General features: G+C 39.1%; 2 protein-coding genes across 2 annotated transcripts; both read left to right on the top strand.

The window, feature by feature from the left end:
• Positions 1 to 725: 725 nt before the first annotated feature.
• On the top strand, positions 726 to 9,677 carry LOC138874789 (uncharacterized). Its single transcript, XM_070153574.1, has 8 exons — positions 726 to 1,032; positions 1,171 to 1,649; positions 1,926 to 2,193; positions 2,281 to 2,421; positions 2,593 to 2,736; positions 6,742 to 6,831; positions 8,913 to 8,980; positions 9,546 to 9,677. Exons 1-8 carry the CDS (start codon positions 726 to 728, stop codon positions 9,675 to 9,677), a joined length of 1,629 nt encoding a protein of 542 aa, XP_070009675.1.
• A 4,177-nt stretch (positions 9,678 to 13,854) lies between these two features.
• On the top strand, positions 13,855 to 22,815 carry LOC138874788 (uncharacterized). Its single transcript, XM_070153573.1, has 3 exons — positions 13,855 to 14,135; positions 14,205 to 14,349; positions 22,549 to 22,815. The coding sequence occupies exons 1-3, from the start codon at positions 13,855 to 13,857 to the stop codon at positions 22,813 to 22,815; spliced, it is 693 nt and encodes a 230-aa protein (XP_070009674.1).
• The last annotated feature ends 1,465 nt before the right edge of the window (positions 22,816 to 24,280 follow it).

The following is a 24,280-nucleotide window of genomic DNA, read 5'->3' as shown; positions in this document are numbered from 1 at the left end:
TTTAATAGTCATGTAAAAAGAATGCCCAAGAAAGCTGTAGATTCATGGTTAAGAGTCTAAGTGGGAGATTGTTGGGGCATATACTATTAACCATGTGTTTGGATATAGTATATTCTTACAATTGTCATGGTTAAAAGTCTATGTGGGAGATTGTTGAGATGTATACTATTGACCATGGGTTTGGTTTAGATATAGCATTTATTATGAAATAATTATTTATTCAATTTTAATAAAATTCTAAATAGATCATATATTAGAATATTTTCTTTGCCTATATAGTAGATTATTTAGTGCATAGAGTTTAACTTATACACGAAAGATTAAATCATCGGTTCTTATAAGTATAAAGTTTGAGTTCACAATATAACGATGGAATTGGACAAACAATCATGGATGATTGTAGAATAAGATTAAATATAATTTATCTTGAAATGGTTTATTTTCAACTTCTTGTGCTAGTATATTTTGTACGTATTAAACGGACCAAATAGAAAATGGTATTTTATACCGACTTAATAAAATAAACTCTCTAGCCATTAAATGTACTTATACTCTTAATCTTGATATAATTATTATTATTTATGTATATTATTACTATTATTTTAATTTATTAAAAGTCGAGATTTATTAAACGTATAGCTAGCAAGGTGGCTCCTAACTGGGAAAGGTTTTCTAACTGCAAAGATGCAAACAACGGTAGAATATGGGTGGTCTGGGATCAAAAAATGTATGCTATTCAACTTGTTAAAGAGATAGCTCAACTAATTCAATGCCATGTCACTTGTAAGCATAATGGAATGAGTTGTTTACTTACAACTGTCTATGGCTTTAATACATTTGACCAGAGAAAAGAACTCTGGGATGACTTACAAGGTCTGGCTCCTAGAGAAAACACTCCTTGGCTCTTATGTGGGGATTTTAATGCTATTTTATATCTCCAAGATAGACAAGGATCTCTAGTTACATTAGCAGAATTACAAGATTTTACAAATTGTTACAACAACTTACTACTCAATGAAATTCGATGGAGAGGTGACTATTACACATGGACTAATAAAAAATAAGGATAAAACAGAGTTTGTAGCAAACTGGATAGAGCAATACCAAATGATGAATGGATGGTACAATATGGACATCTAACAACTTTATTTGTAGAGCCCTTTATTTCAGATTATATGCCCATATTAATACCATTTAGACCCCCCAAAAACAAGATCAAAGTACCTTTTATGTTCTTCAACATATGGACAAATCACATAAAGTTCAGGCAGATTATTGAAGAAGGGTGGTCAAAAATTGAAAATGGAGGGAAAATGAAAAGTGTATGGCTAAAACTGAAGCACTTGAAACCTGCTTTCAAACAACTCAATTCTATGGAGTTCAAAGAAGTTGCTAAGAAAATCTCCAAAGCTAGGGTCACACTGAAAGAATTCCAACAAGAAATGCAAAATAATTATTCTGATTCATTGGCTGATCAAGAGAAGGTGTGCCTGCAACAACTAGAAAAGTGGTCATTGATAGAAGAAAGTGCAATGCAACAGAAATCTAGAGTTACACGGATTAAGCTGGGAGATTCAAACACAAAATACTTTAAAATTGTGATGAAAGAAAAACAACATCAGAAGCAAATTCTGGAAATCACTTCTTGGGTAGGAATGAAATTACAATATCTCAAAGCTATCAAAATAGAGTTTGATAAATTTTTATAGATCCATGATGGCATCAGCTGCCACTACATTACCTAGAGTCAACATGCTGGTGATGAGAAATGGACCTAGACTGTCACATCGTCAACAGTTATAATTATGTGCCACAGTAACTGATACCGAAATATATAAGCTCTATGCTCAATTGGAAATCACAAACCTCCTGGAATTGATGGATTTAATGCTGTATTTTTAAAAAAATCCTGGCATGTCATCAAGAAAGAGGTGTGTGAGGCAGTGAAAGAGTTCTTCACCACTGGTGTCCTCTACAAAGCCATTAATTGCACTACACTAAATTTGCTGCCGAATATTGCAAATCCAAATAATGTGAAACATTATAGATTAATAGCCAGTTGCACAATGTTGTACAAACTAATTGCTAAAGTCCTGGCTGGGAGACTTCAAAAATTCATGAGCTACATAATATCAGAGAAGCAAGCAGGCTTCATCCCAAGGAAAAGAATAACTGACAACATTATTTTGGCTCGTTAGTTGGTCAAATCATATAGCAAGAAATATATCTCCGCTAGATGCATGATCAAGGTGGACCTACAAAAAGCTAATGATTTTGTAGAATGGGCATACCTTGAACATGTTTTGGAAGTATTGGCTTTTGCTGACAGGTTCATAAAATGGTTAATGACATGTGTCAGAACAGTCAATTACACTATCTTGCTTAATGGGGAAACAATAGAACCTTTCAATGCTGCTAAAGGTCTGAGGCAAAGAGATCCATTATCCCTTTCCTCTTTGAAATTGCTATAGAGTATCTGAGCAGACTTCTCAACGAACTGAAACAGGATAGAAGATTCAAATATCATCCTAGATGTGGAAAACTACATATTACTCATATGAGCTATGCTAATGATTTACTGATATTTTCCAGAGGAGACAGAGTCAGTGAAGAGACTGCATGCTTGTTTTATAACATTCTCAGTTGTATCTCGACTACAAGCTAATTTAGCAAAAAGTGCTGTCTACTATGGAGGAATGGAAAACAAAGTTACAGAAGAAGTTTTTCATTTGCTGGGTTACTCTCAATGACAACTTCCCTTTAAATATTTGGGGGTACTAATGGACACTAAGAACTTGACTATGATACAATGCAAACCATCCATCAACAAAATATTGGCAAAAATAACCTCATGGACAACAAAAAAGTTATCCTATGCGGGAAGGGTACAACTAATACAGACAGTACTATTTGGAATCCAATCCTACCGGGCTCAACTCTTCCCTTTGCCAGCTAAAGTGATTAAAGTGATTGAAGCTTATTGTATAAGTTACATGTGGTTTGGGGGGATGAAATTACAAAAACAACTATCATTGCTTAGGACAAAGGTTGCTTACCTAGGTCTATGGGATGCCGGAATCTGAGCCGCCTACAGGTGTGGAATGATGTTGCTATTGCCAAAATATACTGGGACTTGTCTCACAAACAAGACAAGCTATGTATCAAATGGATACATGCCTTTTACATCATAGAGCAGAACCATGAAATCACGCATGCACCAAAGACTGCAAGCTGGATGGTGAGAAAAATCTTGGAAATAAGGGATATTATCCATCAACTTCAAAGACCACTGGATGCTAAGAATAGTGCAATAAAACAAATTTATCTCCAACCGATACCAACCTACCCAAAAACTAGCTGGAGGAGTTTAATATGTCAGAATGCTGCTAGACCAAAAGCTATTTTCACTATGTGGCTACAGTGTCAAGGGAGATTATTGACTGTGGACATACTTAAGAAATGGGGACTTAATGTCAATAATACTTGTGTACTATGCCAATTTATTCCCGACAAAAGAGACCACCTGTCTGCTGAATGTAATTATGCTAGAAAATTGTGGGGAAGACTAACTCAGTGGGCACAGCTGCAGAACATAATGTGCAGTACATGGAATGAAAACCTCAATTTTATTTGTCAATACTCAAAGGGGAAAATTGCACCACGGAAGTGAAGCAAGTAAAGAGTATGCCACCATTTAACTACAAATAAGAGTAAATAGTACATTACGGAAGAAAATAGCAATTTACATATTTAGGGAAAGAAAAAGCAATCAAGACAAGTACACCTATAAAAAATATCAACAAGGCACTCCCGAGGTACCACCTCGTAGTCCCAAATCGTAAATAAACAAATAATTAAAACATATCAACAAGGGAACTCTCGAAGTACCACATCCTAGTCCCGGATCATAAATAAATTCACAATCTTTTTCTTATATCACCGGGGGAGCCTTTACATTTAGTTTTAAAAATCATTTTTCCCGAAATAACATCCCGCATTTTAGCTCACTGTATTACAATGCATTGCTTCTAGTAGTTCCCCTACTAGCCACACGTATCAAGCTAACTGTATCTCACCGCATGCGTTTCAACAACCTAACCTTATACCACCGCATGGGTATCAATATCACAATATATAATAAATTGCACCTCAAGTTCCCAAATATTTCTACTTGTCAAATAAATTAACAACAACATTATTTTCCACAATAAGGAGCTCATTACTCAATCAAATATATACAAAATTCTCAACAAAGATTCGGGAGTGAACAACTCAATAAAATAATATTTGATAATTTAACACTTTTATTTCACCATGACTTACGACCTTAACAATTTAATACCAATTTCAATAATAAATATTTCATAATTTAACAACTCAATTAAGGAATTCAACTTTCAAATAATGAACACAGAATGAAAAAAACAAAACTTTAACTAAACAGGTAAAGCGATTAGCAGGAAACAGGTAAAGCGGGTAGGACATGTGAAAAATAGAATAACGATGATGAATATAACATGATACAACATTTCAATTAATATGCGACAGGGATCTACATAATTTAAAGTTAGAATTCTCTATATTTAGCCTGTGTACACATTCATCACCTTGTGTACACGAATTTTAACACATCACAATTACCATATCAATACAAATCCTAAGGGAAATTTTCCCCATACAAGATTAGACAAGTCACTTACCTCAAATCACGCTGTCTCAATCCAATAGTAGACCTTTTCTTCGATTATCCAACTCTAAATGGCTTGAATCTAATCATAATTAGTTTGATACAATCAACACAAGCTATCAGAATCAATTCCAAATGATAAAAGACAGATCTTTAATTAAAACTCCGAAGTCAACCATACTTGAAACTTATACAGACATTATAGAATTCGATTCTAAGAGAGAAAATTTAGCCAACATACCTTGCTTGAGCTTTTCTTAAATTACTACAATATTTCGAAAATTTTAGCAACTTCAATCTATTTAAAAACATAACAAAATTGAACCATAATTAGGAAGAAGTTCATGGTCCAGGTCATTGGAGCATTTTATCAAACACTAGGTGTTCAATTTAGCTACAAGGTTTTTTTACATGATTTCCACCACTTCACAATCCAATATGTTCGTATTTGAACTCAACAATCTTCCCACAAACTTTATTGGTACATGCATGTGTAATAATACTCCCACCTACATGAATCACACTCCTTATTACCGAAAATCTGTAATTATAGAATTGGGAAAAGAAATTCTTACCTTTTAGGAGCCTTAACAAGTTCCTCTTGGTGAAATTCCACGGCTGGACTCAAGTTGATTAGTGAAATTCTTGGACCTCCCTTGTCTCTCTATAGAATAGCTCTCCCTTCTCTATTAAATATTAGATAATCTCTCAAAAATTACCTCTAGGGCTAAATAAAACGAGATGGAATTGGGTTATAAAATTAAAGAAAATGGTGCCCCGATCAAGATCTATGATCGCATATGCAACAACATAACAGTTCTGCAATCCGGAAATCGACCGCACCATTGGTGCTCCAAAACTGGGACCTTCGGGTTGGATCTGCGGCTGTTCTGCAGCTCGCAGACCTGTTCTGCGGTTGCGTAATGCACCGGAAAACTTTATTCCAAAAAATCTCCATGTTGGTTCTGCGATTGGTGTGCGGCCCACGAAACTATTTTGCGGTAATTGACCGCAAATATCATACAAAGTTCGCCCAGAGTGATTCTGCAGCCGCATAGTAGACCTCAAAAATGCTCTGTTCTATCAAAAGTTTTCTTCAACTTTCTAATTAATCTACCTCGGCACCACGAAACTTTAATTTCTTTAGCAAAAAATTTCCGCGTCCTTACAGTACATTGGCAAAATAATAGTTAGTTGATGGAATCCATGTCTCGGTTTAGAGATTGACGATACATCTTTATAAAAGCTTATAAGTTTTTATGTGTAAGTCATGCCGATGGATTTTATATCCGATACATGAAATAAGTTAAGCGAAAGTCTAAAGGAAATAATCAATAAATTAAATTGTAATTTATTTTAATTGATTAGTATCTGAATCTTAACATAAGGAGTTAAATAAGATTTAATAGATGAATTTTGAAATTGAATAAGGATTGCAATTACGAATTTTTAGTGGAATAATTTTTAATTAATTATGGTACATATTAATTTCAAAAATTACAAATTAATTCCAGAATTGGAAGCCTTGTTAATTAAATTGTGTGGTTCCTGTTGTGCCTAAATAGTAGGAAATAAAGGAATCCTTTTCCTGGTGAAAAAAAACCAATAGGTTTCGGGAAAGGGTTTAAACCCTTAAAATCTGTGCTATAAATACATAAGGTTTTCCACCTAGAGGGGAACAACATGGTGGACAAAATTTTCGGCCATACTTTCCTTGAAATTTCGCCCAAATGAAATTGCTATTTTCAGATATTATTTGGGTAAGACAGTAGAAGACCGTAGAACGTTCGCGAATATTTATCATGCTGATGGTGGAGATTTTATTGAGTTTCTATGTAATTGGAGGCTCACATGATAGAGGAGACTTGTTTACGCTTCAAGAGGTAATCCGTGAAATCCCGTTTGTACAAGTTGTCTAGATTACATGTGATTTTGATACTAAGATTGCTTCTGCTTCTTATTTGTAATGACCCGATCGGTCATTTTACTTTTTAGAACCTCGTTCCCATAAATAAGACTCCATGTATGTGCTTTTACTGTTTTATGACTTGCAGGGATGGTTAGTTCGGGATTTAGAAGGGTTCAGGTTGAAGTTGGAATAATTAGTTCCTTAAGATTGGCTAAAAAGGCTAAGTTTGACTTCGGTAAATATTTCGAGAAACTGACCTTGGAATCAGGATTTGACGGTTCCAATAGGTTCGTATGATAATTTTGGACCTGGGCGTACACTCAGATCGGGTTTGGGATGACTTAGGAGCGTTTCGGTGCATAATATCAAAAGTTGGTTCTTTGAAGGTTTTGGAAGTTCTTTAAATTTGGTTTGGAGTAGGTTTTTATGATATCAAGGTCCAAATGAAATTCTAAGACAAGGAGTAGTTTCGTATGCTGATTTAAGACTTGCCCGTCAAATTTGGTGTCATTCCGAGTAGTCTAAGTATGATTCGGTGCGTTCGAAGCAATTTGAAAACTTGAAGTTCATATTTAGATTCAATGTTGTTTTAGGGTGCGATTTTTAGTTCCGTTGTAGAGTTAAGCATTTCAAGAGTTTGAGCAGGTCCGTCGCGTTTGCAAACTTGTTGGTGTATTTGGACGGGGTCCCAAGTGGCTCGGGTGAGCTTTGGACCGCTCGAAGCCATGTTGTAAAAACAAAATGTTCTAGTTCTGGTTTCCTTCTTAGTGAATGCGGAAGGACTCTCATGTTCGCGATGAAGGAATTGGGGATGGAGGATTTTTATGCTACGCGTTCGCGATAGCTAGTCCTCATTCACGAAGATCTGGGACTTGTAACCTTTGTGTTTGCATGAGGCGACTTGTATTCACGTAGAAGATCCTGGGCTAGACATTGGGGCCGTTGTTATTCTTCACGTTCGTGATGGACCCCTCGCGTTCGCGAATGGTAAGCCAAGCCAGCCTCTGCATTTGTGAGGCCCCTATCGCGTTCGCGATGAAGAAGACAGCTGGGCAGTATGTTTTAAAATCAGGACTTAAGCCATTTTTGTGTTCATTTATTGCACTCTTACACAATTTTAGAACTTTAAAGAAGGGGATTTCAACCTATATTTTGAAGGTATGTAATTTCTACCTAATGTGAGTTTAATACATAGATTATAGGTAGATTTAACATGAAAATTTGTGGAAATTGTGGGTTTAGATGAAAACCCTAGGTTTTGATAAAATTGGGATTTTACCACAAAAATGGTTATAGAATCTAGTGAAAATCATATATTTTAGTTCATGAGGTTATGGATAACAACTTTCTTCAAATATTTCCGAAATCCGGGCATGTGGGCATGGGGGTGAATTTTAATGGTTGGAATACGATCTTTTGAGCATGTATTCATGAGGTTGGGTAACCTCTTTAATAGTTGGAATACGATCTTTTGAGCATGTATTGATTAGTTTATATACTATTTGATTAGTTTTGGGTGATTCAGCACCGAGTTGAGGATGTGAGCACATTCTTGACTGGGAAGCAGGCCTTGAGATGAGGTAAGTCTCTTATCTAACCTTATAAGAGGGAAATTAACCCCGTAGGTGAACTTAACAATATGTACTTCTATTTTTGGGGGATACGTACTCACGAAGTGACGAGAGTCCGTGTGTATCTACTATTCATTCTTATGTCCAGGTAGATTGAGGTTTACACCATGTTTTGTTGATATTGTTACTTGTTTATGCTTACTAATTGTTTGGATTAAAGCGGAGATTGAGGATTTCAATATTTTAAAGGTTCCTAGTTGAATTTCTTATTTTGATAAATAATTGAGAGATATTATGATAATTTGAAAAATCTATGTCCAACCGCTTCGCAAGTATATTCCGCGAGCGGGGTAAATTTCTACTGCTCTCATAGGAGCGGGTCGTTCGCCTTTGCAGGTTAATTGATGTATATATGGTTTGGGTCGTTCAACCCTCTGTAGTGCATAGTATATTTATATGTATATTTGGATCGGACCATACGTCCTCGGCATAATTCATATGCAAAGGTATTAGAACCCCTTTTATACCTAATATTATTTCATGGACTTGAAACGTGAAAGGATTAGATGAGAGAAATGATTTGGCTCTTACTTGAAATGAAAGGATTTTTTACTTATTTTATTGCTCTGAGTTCTATTAACATTTTATATCCCATGTTTAATTAGAACTTCATATTATTATATTTTTGGCCCATAGTATGAGTCGAAGTCGTCCCCTCGTCACTACATCTGCACTTGATGTGCAGAATCTGAGGTAGGTGCATCTGGTTATAAGTCTGGAGAGCACGCTTTACTTCTGGTTCGAGATGACACGGTGAGCTGCCCTTCCGAGCCGTCCAGCAGAAGTCGTAGTCTCTTTTTTGATTTATTTTCTGTCTATTCTATTTCAGACAATAGAGTAGAAATCTTTTGTATATTCTACTAGTAGCCCATACATTTGTAACACCAAATCTTGGCACACACTAATAGACTTGCGATTTTGGTTTTATTCCTATGGTCATAAATACATTTAGCTTCTTTCATTTTATCAATTTGAAATCTATTTCTTGCTAAATCTATTAAATTAAGGAACGTTATTTACTTGGAAAACTTCTTAAAATGGGAAACAACTAGATTGTTCACTGTTGGCTTGCATAGAAATGGTGCTGGGGCGCCATCACGACCTAAAATGGAATTGGGTTGTGACAACATAATATCGGAGATCTAGGTTCACGTAGGTCTCACAAGTTATGGCTAGGCCGAATAATGTCTTGTGAATCAGTGCGGAGAAGTCCATACTTATTTTTGAGAGGCTATAGGGTATTAGGAAACTCCTATTTATTCATCTTCTATAGTGCAGTATATGGTGTACTAAGTTTCTTCCTCTTATTCTCTCACAGATGGTGAGAACGCGTACGGTAGACGTTCCAGACCTGGGAGGGGCTGCTTCCCTGTTTCTAGAGGCTGAGGCTGAGGCTGGGGGAGGGCACCAGCCCGAGGTAGAGGACGAGGATGTCCTAGAGATGTCCTAGAGTTGCCCTAGTTGTAACACAAGCGAATCCAGTGGAGGATCCCATTGTTGAAGAGCAGGGCGAGGTGCTCGTAGCAGAGCCAACTCTGGTCAATTTCATGATAGCACCAGGCTTCCAAGAGGTCATGGGCCGTATACTACAGTTCATGGATTCTATGACCCATGCTGGTTTATTTCTAGCAGACTTGGCCATATCTCAGGCGGGAGGGGGAGCACAGACCCCTACTGCTCAAGCTTCTGGGTATGCAGCTGTTGTATATCAATACCCCGGGCACACTACCCATGGGCAGAGTTCAGTCAGTTGCTGCAGCTGTAATTGAGAGATGGATAGATGGACCAGGCTTTACCCTCCTATCTTCGGGAGTGAGCGACATGAGGATCCCTAGGACTTCATGGACAGGTGCAGGGACAGACTGCAAAACATGAGTAGAGCCCGTAGACTGCACAACTTAGAGTCTTACGGGGTAGATTTCACTACCTTTCAGTTAGAGGGTAGGGCCCGTAGATTATGGTAGTCTTGTCTTCTTGGCAGACCAGTGGGTTCTCCTCCTATGACTTGGGAGCAGTTTACACAGATTTTCTTGGATAGGTATATCCAACCCATCCAGAGGGGAGAGTTGCGGTGTCAGTTTGAGTAGCTCGAGCAGGGTCAGATGTTAGTGACCGATTATGAGGCGAGATTCTCTGAGCTGTCTCGCCATGTACATATGATATTTCCTACTGAGGCGGAGCGGGTTTCACTCTAGTGTTCAGGCTAGTATAGATTGGGAGGTTGAGATGGGGACTTCTTATCAGTTAGTAATTGAAGTTGCTTGGAGGATTGAGGGTTACCGTCAGAGGGGTAGAGAGCATATGCAGCGGGACAAGAGGTCCCGTTCTTATGGAGAGTTCAGAGGTGCCCCGGTTGGGGGCAGAGGTCATTTTGGAAAGGGTCAGCCTAGAAGATCCCCATATTCAGCACCACCACTTCCTCGAGTTGTTCCAGCACAATCCTATTTCTATGTTGTACCGGAGAGTTATTACCGCCCGCCAGCTATTCAGGATTCTTCCAGTGGGTACTCCAGTCATCAGGGTTCTTCAAGTGCCTATTTCAGTACCATGCCAGAGAGTTCATACCGCCACGCACTCTACAAGGTTCTTCCGATCAGTATTCGGGCCATCAAGGCAGCACTCCACCGCTCAAAAAGGTTTTTATGAGTGCAGGGATCCTAGTCACATGAAGAGAAATTGCCCCAGACTTCGGGGTACGGCAGTGCAACAGGGTCATCAGCCCATGATTACAGCACCAGCCATCCGTCCGCCTAGAGATGAAGGGTAGGCGGGTAAGGGTCGTTCCAAAGGTGGAGGCTAGGCACAGAGAGGTCAACCAGCTACTGTCCAGTCAGGCAGAGGCTAGCTAGCTGGCACTCCAACTAGGTTTTATGCTTTCCCAATAGACCAGATGCAGTGGCCTCATATGATGTGATCATAAGTATTATTTCTATTTGCATTCGGTATTTTTTGATCTAGGGTCTACCTATTCATATGTGTCATATATGCTTGCTCATTTTCTAGATATTCCTCGTGAGTCCTTGGGTACTCCTATTTATGTATCCATTCCTGTATGCGATTATGTTGTTGTGGATCAGATTTATCGGTCCTATGTGGTCACATTCTATGGTTACAAGACTAGAGCGGATCTTTTGTTTCTTGATATGACCCACTTTGAGGTCATCCTGGGCATGGACTGGTTATCCCCATATCACTTCACCCTTGATTGCCATGCCAAGACTGTTATCTTAGCGATGGCAGAGTTGCCTAGATTAGAGTGGAAAGGTTCGTCTATTAGTACATCTAGTCAGGTTATCTCTTTTATGATGGCTCGACACACGATCCAAAAGGGTTGTTTGTCTTATCTAGCCTATATTCAAGATAATACCACAAAGTCTCCGGCGATTGATTCAGTACTAGTAGTCCGGGAGTTCTCCGATGTGTTTCCTTCTGACCTTACAAGGATGCAACTAGATTGTGATATCAATTTTTGTATTGACTTGCATCCAGGTACCCAGCCTATATCTATCCCACCGTATCGTATGGCTCCGAAAAAATTAAAGGAGTTGAAAGAACAGCTTGAGAAGTTGCTAGCAAAGGGGTACGTCAGGCTAAGTGTATCACTTTGGGGTACACCAGTGTTATTTGTGAAGAAGAAAGATGGGACTATGTGGATATGCATTGACTACCGCCAGTTGAACAAAGTTACCATTAAGAACAAGAACCCGTTGCCGCGTATTAATGATTTGTTTGACAAGTTGCACGGTGCTAATGTGTTCTCTAAGATCGGGGTACTATCAGTTGAAGATTCGGGACTCAGATGTTTCAATGACTACTTTCCATACTAGATATGGCCATTATGAGTTTCTTGTGATGTCTTTCGGCTTGACTAATGCCCCAGCAGCATTTATGGACTTGATCAACAGAGTGTTCATGCCTTATATTGATTAATTTTTCATTATATTTATTGATGATATTTTGATTTACTCACGTAGCATGGAGGAGCACAAGCAGCATTTGAGGGTGGTGCTTCAGACCTTGTAGGAACAAAAAATATATGCTAAGTTCTCCACGTGTGAGTTTTGGTTAGATTCTGTGGCATTCTTGGGGCATGTTGTATCAGGCGAGGATATTAAGGTGGATCCCAAAAAGATTGAGGCAGTTCAGAGTTGGCCTCGTCCTACTTCGACGACTGAGATTAGGAGTTTCTTGGGCTTAGTAGGTTATTATTGCTGGTTTGTGGAGGGTTTCTCATCTATTTCAGCACCTTTAACTAGGTTGACCCAAAAGGGTGCTCAGTTTCGTTGGTACGATGATTGTGAGGCGAGCTTCCAGAAGATCAAGACAACTTTGACTACAACATCCTTCCTAATATTGCCTTCCGATTCGAGAATGTATAATGTGTATTACGATGCTTCACGTATTGGTTTGGGTTCGTGAATTGATGTAGGAGGGGTGAGTTATTACATATGCTTCACTCCAGCTGAATCCCCATGAGAAGAATTAACCTATGCACGATTTAGAATTGGCCACGATTGTTCATGCTCTTAATATCTCATGGCATTATCTTTATGGGGTGTCTTGTGAAGTTTACACTGATCATCACAACTTGTAGCATTTGTTCAAGCAATGGGATCTAAATTTGAGGCAGTGTAGGTGGCTTGAGTTATTGAATGACTATAACATCACCATTCTTTATCATCCGGGCAAAGGGAATATGGTCGCAGATGCCATAAGCAAAAAGGTAGAGAGTATGGGTAGCTTGGAATTCATTTCAGCGGAGAAGAGACCGCTAGCCTTGGATATTCAGTCTTGGCTAACAGACTTGTGAGGTTGGTATTTCAGAGCCCAGCCGAGTTTTTGCATGCATTGTTGCCCATTCTACGCTATTGGAGCAGATCAAGGCTTGACAATTTGATGATGCGCATTTGATTCTTCTCAGAGAAAGGGTACTATAGGGTAGTTCCAAGGAGGTTTCTATTTGCGAGGATGGTGTTCTGCGACTCCATGGTCGTTTATGTGTTCCAATTATCGATGACTTGGGGGAGAGGATTCTAGAGGAGGCACACAGTTCTTGGTATTCCATTCACCCAGGTGCCACGAAGATGTTTCGCGAACTGAGGCAGCATTAATGGTGGCGGCGGATGAAGAAATACATAGTTGAGTATGTAGTTAGATGCCTAAATTTCTAGCAGGTTATGTATGAGCACCAAAGGCTAGGTGGCATACTCCAGCATATGACTATATCGGAGTGGAAGTGGGAGCGCATTACTATGGACTTCCTAGTTAGGTTGTCGTGGAATTTGCGAAAGTTTGATGCAGTTTGGGTAATTGTCGACAGATTGACCAACTTGGCCCAGATTTATATTTAGGAGATAGTTCAGTTGGAAGGTGTGCCTTTTTCCATCATATCAGATAGAGGCCCTCAGTTTAATTCGCATTTCTGGAGAGCGGTATAGGGTGAGTTGGGAACCCATGTAGAGATCTGCACACCATTCCATCCATAGACCGATGGGCAGTTGGAGCAGTCAGTTCAGATCTTAGAGGACATGCTTAGAGCATGTGTGATTAACTTTGGAGGGCAGTGTGATCGATTCTTACCTTTCGCCGAGTTTACTTACAACGACATTTATCGGTCCAACATCGAGATGGCTCTATTTGAGGCTTTATATGGTCAGCGATGTCGTTCTCCTATCGGGTGGTTTGAACCCAGCGAGGCTAAGTTATATTGTACCGACTTGGTGATGGATGCCTTGGAAAAGGAAAATTTGATTCAGGAGCGACTTCTCACCGCACAGTCCAGACAAAAGAGTTATGCAGATAAGAAGGTACATGATGTGTCATCTATGGTGGGTGAGAAGGTTCTCTTGAAAGTCTCGCCGATGAAGGGGATCATGAGGTCCGGGAAGAAGAGCAAGTTGAGACAAAGGTTTATAGGCCCATTTGAGGTGTTGGGATGAGTTAGGAAGGTTACTTATGAGCTTGCTTTAGCTCTCAGTCTATCGGGAGTTCATCCAGTTTTCCACGTGTCTGTGCTCCGGAGGTATCATGCCGACTTGTCACATGTGTTAGACTTCAGCACGATTCAGTTAGATGACAACTTGGGTTATGAGGAAGATCCAGTTGCCATTGTTGATAGGCAGGTTCGCAAGTTGAGATCCAAGAGGATTTTCGCGGTGAAGGTTCAGTGGAGGGTCCAAATAGTTGAAGAGGCGACCTGGGAGTCCGAGGAGGACATGCGAAGCAGATATTCACATGTGACGACCCGGCCAGTCGTCTCATGATTTACCGCTCTGTTTCCCCCATTTCAGCTTCTTTATGCTTCGTTTTCCGTGTTTTGTGGTATCGGGTTGGTCAGATCGAGTCCGAAATGAGTTTGGTGAAGTTTGAGACACTTAGTCTCTTTTAAGAAGGCTTAAGTTGGAAAAGTCAACCGGATGTTGACTTATGTGTTAGAAGCCTCGGAAGTGAGTTCCGATGGTTCGGTTAGCTTCGGGAGATGATTTGTGACTTAGGCTTAAATTGGCGAAGTTGATATTTTGGCGGTTCCGGTGGATAGGCGAGATTTTGATATAGGGGTCGGAATGGAATTCCGAGAGTGACAAAAGCTTTGTTATGCCATTTGGGATGTGTGTGCAAAATTTTAGGTCATTCGGACGAGATTTGATAGACTTTTTGATCGAAAGCATAATTTAAGAGTTCTTGGAGTTCTTAGGCTTGAATCCTATGTTAAATTTGTGATTGATGTTGTTGTGAGTGTTCCGAAGTTTTGAACAAGTTTGAACGATGTCATGGGATGTGTTGGTATAATTGGTTTGAAGTTCCAGGAGTTCCGGGTAGGTTCCGGGATGTTTTAGGCCGAAAATCATAGTTGTAGCAGGTCCAGAAGGGTTGTAGGCCTCGGAACCCACCCATGCAGTTCGCACAAAAAGGAGTGTGGCCGTGGTATGTGTTGTGCAGATCGCAAAAAATGAAGTGCGGCCGCGGTAGGTGTTGTGCGGACCACACAAAATGTAGTGCGGCCGCGGTGGGGGACATTTCACTGGTCATACTTCGGAAGCTCATATCTTTTGATCTACAAGGAATTTTGAGATGATTCAAAAACAAAAGTTGTAGCCCTTCGCAATTTGGACATATGTAGTGAAAGTTAAGGAAAAAACACTAAAGCTTGTCACTGCAGAGGAAATCCTGTGCGGCCGCGGTCGTTTTTATGCGGACCGCACTGGCCTTGTGCGGATCGTGGTAGATTTTGTGCGGTCCGCAGAGGTGGAAATCTGTGGGGTACTCTATAAATACGAGGTTTTGGATTTTATTTGATACTTTGACCTATAGAGCTCGGATTTTGGCGATTTTTTGAAGGTTTTTCAAGAAATTCATCGGGGTAAGTGATTCTAACTCAAATTTGGCTAGAGTACTTGAATCTATCATTGAATTCATCATTTAATTCGTGATTTGGGATGGAATTTAGGGAGAAAATTGTGAAATCTTTCAAAAATGTTAAATGATGATTGAAGGACCAAATGGTATCGGAATTGGATAATTTTCGTATGGTTAGACTCGTGAGAGTATAAGGACTCTAGTTTTATGAATTTTGACAAATTCCAACATGTGGGCTCGGGGGTTAGGTTTGACCAAATTCTGGAATTTTGCGGTAATTCGATTGTTTTCATTTGGGCTTTGTTCCCTTAGCATTGTGATGTATTCGTTCTAATTTTGGATAGATTCGACGCGCGTGGAGGCCGATTCGAGTGGAAAAAGCGTCGCGAGTTAGAGATTTAGCCGGTTCGAGGTGAGTAATGATTGTAAATGATGCTCTAAGGGTTTGAAACCCCGTATTGCACAACGTAGTGCTATATTGAAGTGAGGCACACGCTTGATGACGAGCGTGGGGTCGTGCACTATTTGGGATTGTGACTTGGTCCGTCCCGATTGATGATTATACCGCGCATTTGACTGAAACTTATTAGTTATCATTAATGATTTGGGCTGATTGCCATATTTGGGCTTCGTGCTAATCATTTGAATCCTTCAGGGATTTTTATTACTATTTCCTCACTGTTTTGATTTACTAATTGAACTCAGTCATGTTATTTTCCACTTTTTTACTACTCAGCCCTTTTTACTCTGCTTTGAGACTTAAATGATATTTTAAATAATGTTTTGGGGCTGAGAAATACTATTTACTAATGCCCTAGGGGCTTGTGAGTAATTTTGACTGAGTAAGGCCGAGGGCCTAGTTGTGAGGAAAATTTGATACTGATTTAACGCCGAGGGCCTGAGATATGTACGCCACGAAGTGGCTTGTTGATATTGTTTATGAGGTCGAGGGCCTGAGATATATACGTCATGAGGTGGTTTGATTGTTATGAGGCCGAGGGCCTAGATTTGATGCCACGAGATGGCTTGATATTGCGCTTGGGCCGTAAGGGGCCCCTCCTGGTTTCTGTAAACCCCAAGTGAGAGCGGGTACCCATTGTGATGTGAGATTGAGCCCGAGGGGCTGACACTGTTCTGAGATTTGAGCCCGAGGGGCTTGTATTGTTACATGTGATTGCCTGAGGGGCTGGTACTGTTCTGAGATGTTGCCCGAGGGGCGGTTTTGTTGATATTGTGCCCGATGGGCGAACTTCTATTTGTTTACTTACCTGTCAATTACTTGTTTTACTTGTTAAAAAGGGATTTTACTCGATTCTTCACTGTCTACTGGTTGTAAGTGATTTTTACTGCTTCGGTATAGAATGCCTTGTATTTTACGTCTTTTCTTACTTTCAGTCATTATTTATATTTATTACTCACTAAGTTGTGTTGATACCTAATTTTTCCCTGTATATTTTTTATATTTACAAAATACTTTCAAAATAACACATGTATGCATATATAAGCATGCCCAAGTGTTTTAGTATTTTTTCCAATTTTTAAAAGATTTTTAAAACCAATTTATTGTCCATTTTAGAAGTACAAAATCAATTATTACTCCCAAAATTATCAATTTTGGTGAATAATTTATTTTATTCCATATTTATACCAGCATATATTTAAGTAATTTTTATATATTTTTACATATTTATTTGGTATTTTTAAAGCTAAATTGCATATAATTGCAATTCTAGTCTACTTTAAGATTTAATAGCATTTTTATAATCATAAAATAGGTTCCAGTATTTTTAAATTAATATTTATGTGTTATAAACTAATCCAGTGCTTTTAATTTGTTTTCAAAATCATTTTTACTATTTTTTGTAAAATAAAAGGGAAAAACTGGCTATGTAAATTTTAGCCTAATTTCGTTTCAATTTTAGCCCCATTACATTTCAATTTTAGCCTCCAATTGACCCAATCTTAACCCCCAATTGGACCAGCCCAATTTTAATTTTAATCCAACCCCCTTAACCCATTTACTAACCCACTCGGTCTTACTTTTAATCCAGGCCGTTGATCGTTTTGATCAACGGCCACGATCACCCCTTACCATTTTTAATCCACCGATCCTACCCTAATCCCCTCATTTCCGTCTCTCAGCCACCTTTGAATACTCTCCTCTCTCAAGCTCTCTCGAAGGTTCCATGGAACCATAGCCTCTTTTATCCTCTCTGACCATAACCTCACTGGAATCTATGGCTTCTCAGGCCATGGATGGCCTGTACTCATATCCCTCCGCTCTCAAACGTCTGGGGTTCGAAACTTTGAGGTCTGACCTCAGTGGTGTCCGTTCAGATCCTCTCAAATCCATGGTTTTGAAGCCTCTCCCTCCTTGCTCCGGCACATCTAAACCATTTCGAGCCTGGTTCTAACTCATCAGACATAAGATCAGATTTTTCTTCCAAGCCTTTCTCATTTCTAGGGTTTCTCTAAAACCCTAGCCATTCGAGGTTTTTTTCTGGCTGTTTTCTTAAATCTATGCTATATCTGTGCTCTACTGGAGTTTTAAAACATTTTCCCCAATTTTTTCTTTCAAAATTTATTTCTCTTCGATTTAGTGTTTCTGAAAAATTTTCGAAATGTTTCTCAGACTCTTCCTCTTTTTTTCTTTGTGTGTATCTGTCTATGTTATGTTTGTATGTTTTCTTTTCCTACCTATCATGTTATTCTCCTTTATCTTTATGTTTTCCTAATTTTGCATGTTCTTCTATTGTGCTCCATTCTTTCATCTACTGGTTTCTATATCATGCTTTCACATGTTTATCTTATGTGTTCGTTTACCCCTATGTTCCTTTTCTGTATTTTTTGATAAGCTTTTAGGTCTTTAGTTGCCTTCTTCTAGACTTTGTTTGAGTTCTTTAATAAACATGTTTCCTCTACTGTTCTATTAAGTGCTATACTATCTCATTTCTCTTCTGAAACTTGTTTAAGTTTCAAGCTTTCTTAAAATGTGTTCTTTATGCTTCAAATCAGCTTTCTCACTTTGTTGTTTCAAACTTGCTATTACATATATTTTTTTTCCTCATAAGTCTCTGAAAAAGACCTCTGAGCCTGTTTCCGTTATTTGTCTTCTTTTCTCTGTATCTGACTCGCGTTGAAAACCCTAGGGTTTGGGGTTTTTGGAGAGTTTCGATCTTGTGTTTGAGACTACGGTTCTATTTTGGAACTCTAGGTTTCTCTGACTTGTTTTGAGTCTTTGTACTAAACTCGAACTTCTTTGACTCTGAACTTTTCTATGCTAGGGTTTTCTAATTATCATGACATCTCTTTCTTGATTCACATGTCTGTGCACTTTATATATGATGAATTCTTCCTTCAAAAAAGGTTTTGCCAATTTTTGATTGATTCAGAATTCCTTTTAATAAGGATCGATTGATTGATACTGATTTTTCTTTAATTAAACCTTTCTTCACCTTTTTTGGTTGGATTCATTCATACCAAAACTCAATTTCTGATTTTTTTACTGGCTGTTGATTGATTGCCTTTCCTTATTTGCACAAATCGTGTTGCCATCAAACTCTTTCCTTAAATAACTTTTGTGTATTTACCCTTCTTGTGCTACTTTGGAAAAGAACTTGATCAAACTCTTTCCTTAATTATCTTGCCCGTTTGAAATCAGAATCCCTTAATTGAAGGGAGACCTTATGTGATTGATTTTGAAACTATTTTCTTACATTTTCTTACTTGCTTTCTGCACTATAAAGGGCACGACCCTTCTGTACTTTTAGGGACTTCCAATTCAATACTCTTTAAGACCTTGAGTTCAACACTTACACAACACTTATTGAAAACTTTCAATTTCAATACTCATACATTCTCAATTCAACACTCTACTATCTTCTGAAATCTTCTAGCTCTGTGTTTGCAATTTGGCTTTACTACTGCTCTTCTCTTCTTATTTTCCTGAAACTGGTATGTTCTAATTTAACTTTCGGCTTCATCCCTATGTGTTTGCTTTACAGTTTTAACAATCTTGTCTACTTTGTTGTTTATGTTCTGTATTGAATATGTTGTTCTCTTTGCATCTGTTGCTGTGTGAATTCCCCATACCCTTATTCCCTTCTATGTGTTTGAGTTAAGGTTCAGGCATGGCAGTATCCAAATTGCTGCTCATGTCTGGACATGATCCTTTAGTGGATCCTAACTCCCAAACAATGTGGCTAACAGGCTGGTTAGGGGTGTGCCAGCACTCCTAATTGCTGGGTATGACCACCAGCTTGTCTTCGCCTTCCCCAAAATCCCCTCTATGCACTTGCACTCTCTCTTAGATTCTACGTTCAGCCCCTTCCTATGAGCCTTGCTTTGGGACCTTGAGCTCCCTCTAGACTTGGACATTTGAGGGCTAGCCATTCCACACTGCACTATAATCCAATTCTGCAATATATTTGGGTGTAAGCACTGCTCGGAGTCCACTTGAGACTCTTAGGGAACTCTGACACATCCCAAATAGGAGAAAGGCTTTGGAATTTGATCTTTGGAGTTGGTTTACTTCATGCTTCAGACAAAAATCCAAATCAGGCTCTCCTTGGTTGGGATTTTAGCTTTCTGATGTAATTTTTACTCTCTTTTCTTCATTCTGGGCTGTAATAATTTGTAATAACTCATGGGGTCTTATAGTGAAAAGGGGAGGGGGTACTCATGTATGCATAAGGGTAGATATCATGCTCATTAGGTCTTTATTTCTGCAAATCATGGCAAGTTCTACATTTCGGCATCTTTGAAATCCTGTTTTAGGTTCTGCACTTCTACATTTTCCTATAGAAATCCTGTCTATAAATTTCTGCACATTTGCATCTTAGAAATCCTACATATAAGTTCTGCATATATATCATATCAATAGCTTTTGCATTTCTGCATCTCATTTAGAGAACATGACTATAGGATTCTGCATTTTGCATATCATATATAAAGCATGTCTATAGGGTTTCTAAATACTGCATATGTATCCATCACTATGCAAACGATATATAGGCTTAAATAATAAAAATCAGCATTTTAGACGCCATGCCTATAGGATTTCTGCATTTTCGTAAAGGTTAAAATCAGTCACACTTAGAAAGCATGCCTATAGGAATAAGCAACTAATCTGAATCCCTCAACTTGCTTATAAGTTTAAAATCAATAGTGGCATTGCTTAAACGCTTTCAGAACTTATGTTCCTGCTTAATAAATCTTTTTCTGAAATCAGTATCTTTCTCTCGTATTTAGATATCATGCCTATAGATTTCACCTAGGCAAGCTATAAGGTAAATTAGCTAAATGAATCAGACTCTATTAATTCCAACCAGTAGGCAGGTCTGATTCCGGTTTCTTATCTGAAATGTGTAATAGACCAGTCTGCCTCCTTAACGTTTAAGTTTAATTCAGACCATAACTAGTATGTGCAAGACATGCTAAACAATCTGCCTTTAAGTGCGGAGGCCTGTCTGAGCCTTTTAAATTGGTATGTGTTTCCCATATCTGCCTTATGTGTTATTGTTTGTCGCTTTAGAATTTTATCCTTTTAAACCTTACAACGCCCAAATATCCCTTCCCTTTAGGGCTAGTAGTCCCAAATGCCTCCGGGACTGATAGGATTGAGGCGGGTACTAGCATGCAATAAGTAAACGAAACCATTCCGCGTTTAATACCTCAATGGGATGGGAAACGGTAGATATGGATATGATGACCGGTGCGCTAATAACACGTGTAACCCCTCTTCTGAGGAGTGATTACCGGGTATTGCCTGATGTGATCCATATTATTTATAAACCTAGGACCCTCTTCCCTTTACTTGTTTATTTTATTACTTTCAAAATTTCAAAACTCTTTTTTCTCAAATTTCAGCTTCCTTGTTTACTCAAACTTTAACTTATTTGCAATCACAATGTGACAACCCCTTATATTTGAAACCCTTATTCGCTGATTTATTTTTTGTACTTAAGTCACAATTGTAGCATGGCCGGGAATAACACTAGTGGATCTTGAGGGGTGCCTAACACCTTCCCCTCGAGATAATTTCTAGCCCTTACCCAAACTCTGGTTTTTCTAAACAAATTCTTCCTAGTGTCCCAATGCACTTAATCATTAGGTGGTGACTCTTCAAATCAAACCTCCCAAATGTCATAAGCCCAATTTCGTGAGAAAAAGGGGACGCGACAGCATGGCGACTCCACTGGGGATTTCTTTAAGGCTTTTACCATTTCATGTTATTTGTGACTTTATGCTTCCTTGAATGTCTTTAATGCCTTTAAGTATTTATTTCGCTCTCCTACTTCGAAAACTGACTTGGCTCTTCATTTCTTCTCTTTATTTCTCTTAATGTTTTCTTTTACCACTTTCCTTTAATACTGTTGTGATTTTGAACAATTATTGTAATTATTAACTTATGAATGTGAAAATACATAACAATTTGTTTAATTATTGTAACTTCATATTCAATATCATATTCCACTCGTGCCAAACAAAATACCATAGCAACGCTTATAATGAGTGGTTGTGCCCTTCCGATATTATTACCCCTAAATTTGGCAAAGGCGTATTTGCGGTAAAACTAGTCAACCAACGGTGTAGCCGACGGTTCCATGTCTTTCACTCTTGAGTTCTCCACTCAAGGGTACCAGTCTAATACCCCATAGAAACCCTACTCTATTTAATTGTGCATGCATCACTGTCAAAACCTAGCCGAGTCAGTTATGTTGTCCACATAATGACTCTTTAAGATAGACTTGTCCAAAGTCCACTGGGTTTCCTTGGAACCCAAACGGACATTACCACGTTCTGTGCATTTATTTGGAGAACTAAATGCTGCTTATGCCAATTATTGGTATTTAATAGTCGAGTCTAGTGAGGTTAAGGGCCTAACCCTTTTGTCTTGCAGAAACATGAGGCACGAGGTCCCCAACTTCGGTATGGTTAGCACACCCTCACTCTTGCTGGACTAGTGGAGGAGTCTTCTATCAAATGGCCAAATCAACGAGTGTAAAGAGAGGACCACCAAAGCTAGAGAAAAGTTGGAATATCTGGAGTACAGTCTACTTGAATTGGAAGGGAAAGTGAGGAAGAGAGTAACCGACTGCCAGAACGCTGAAGGAAACGAAGGTGGACACCTGGCCAGAGCTTACTTGCTGCTGGGACTTCGTGAGCTGGTGAAGTTGTTCGACGGAGCCAAAGATGCCGAGTCTGGGGAAGGTCCTTCTTGGACCAAGTAGTTAGGATTCCTTTTCTTTTGCTTTAAATGTAATAAGGCCAATGGCCAGTAGTGACATTTTATCTTCTGCTATTTTCATGTCATTTTTGGGATTCGTCTTATTTTTATCAATAAAATGAGGCATTTAGCATTTTAAGTTCTCCAAATCAACTTGTCGCTAGGCCTACTTCCGGCACAACGAGGCTCCCAAATTAGGACACAATTTATATTCTCGCACTATGTGTTTAAATATCGCGACATCTTTTCCTTATAATCCACACTAACTTGCTACCTTTTTGTTTTTACTTTTGTTTTATTCCCCTCCCCAAAGGTTAGTTCATGCACTCTGGCATCGTCATCATACTCCACAAGATCCCAAGGCCATCCACCCACTCCTCCTAGTCCGTCATAAACAGGAACAAGGGAAAAATGGAAGATTTGAGCAACATCAGAAAGGAAAACTCGGTTGAACGGGTAGAAATCACTCAGGGTACTCATGTCTCCAAAGAAGGTGTCTCCAAACTCGAGTAGAAACTGCTGAAATTTCAGGAGGAACGTGATCAAGTCCGAAATTTGGCAAGCTTGTCGTTTTCCCTCACCACCCCAGATGTCAACTTTCCTAACACTCAAAACCCCACACCTCCACAAAACATCCCGAAACCACAAAACCATCCCGTTCCCCATCACCACTGTAACACTTGCCACACTTCCAACAACACCCCGCTACACATCCATGAACCACTGAACTCCGCAAATGATCATCTCCACACTCACCATAACACCCCCATCTATGTGGAAACCATACCACACTCCATTCCACCCATCTCAAGCACACATAAGTCTGATGACAAAGACTCCCTTATCAGGAACCTAGCTACAGAACTCAAGAAGTTGACTAGCCGAGTTCAGGGTGTTGAAGGAAGCAAGGGAATCGAGGGATTGAACTACAAAGAAACCTCCTACGTTCGAAATGTTTGATGGTACAGGGGATCCTAGAGTCCATTTAAGGACATACTGCGACAAGTTGGTCGGAGTAGGAAAGGAAGAAAAGATTTGCATGAAGCTTTTTATGAGAAGTATGAAAGGAGATGCTCTGTCTTGGTACATTACCCAAGACCCGAAGAAGTGGTCGAACCGGGTAAGTATGGCATCTGATTTCATGGACAGGTTGAGGTTCAATACGGAGAATGCACCAGATGTGTTCTACATCCAGAACTTAAAGAAGAAATGTCACGACCCAAACTGAAGGGCCATGACTAGCACCCGACCACACTTGCCGATCACCAACGTACATTTCATCTAACCTTCATTATTATCTTTTAAGGCTGACGAGATCAATATAAATGGTAGACCTAGATCATGGACAACCAACAATAAAATATGACGGCATGAACATACATAGCAGGGGATGACCAGACAATCAAGAAACTACATATAAGGTATGAGCTACCACGCTACTATGAAAGACTATACAACAAAAACTAGCC

This window comes from Nicotiana sylvestris, chromosome 8, assembly GCF_000393655.2.
Source record: "Nicotiana sylvestris chromosome 8, ASM39365v2, whole genome shotgun sequence".
Taxonomy (NCBI): domain Eukaryota; kingdom Viridiplantae; phylum Streptophyta; class Magnoliopsida; order Solanales; family Solanaceae; genus Nicotiana; species Nicotiana sylvestris.
The sequence above is the reverse complement of the archived record's forward strand: the minus strand, read 5'-3'. Positions and strand labels throughout refer to the sequence as shown.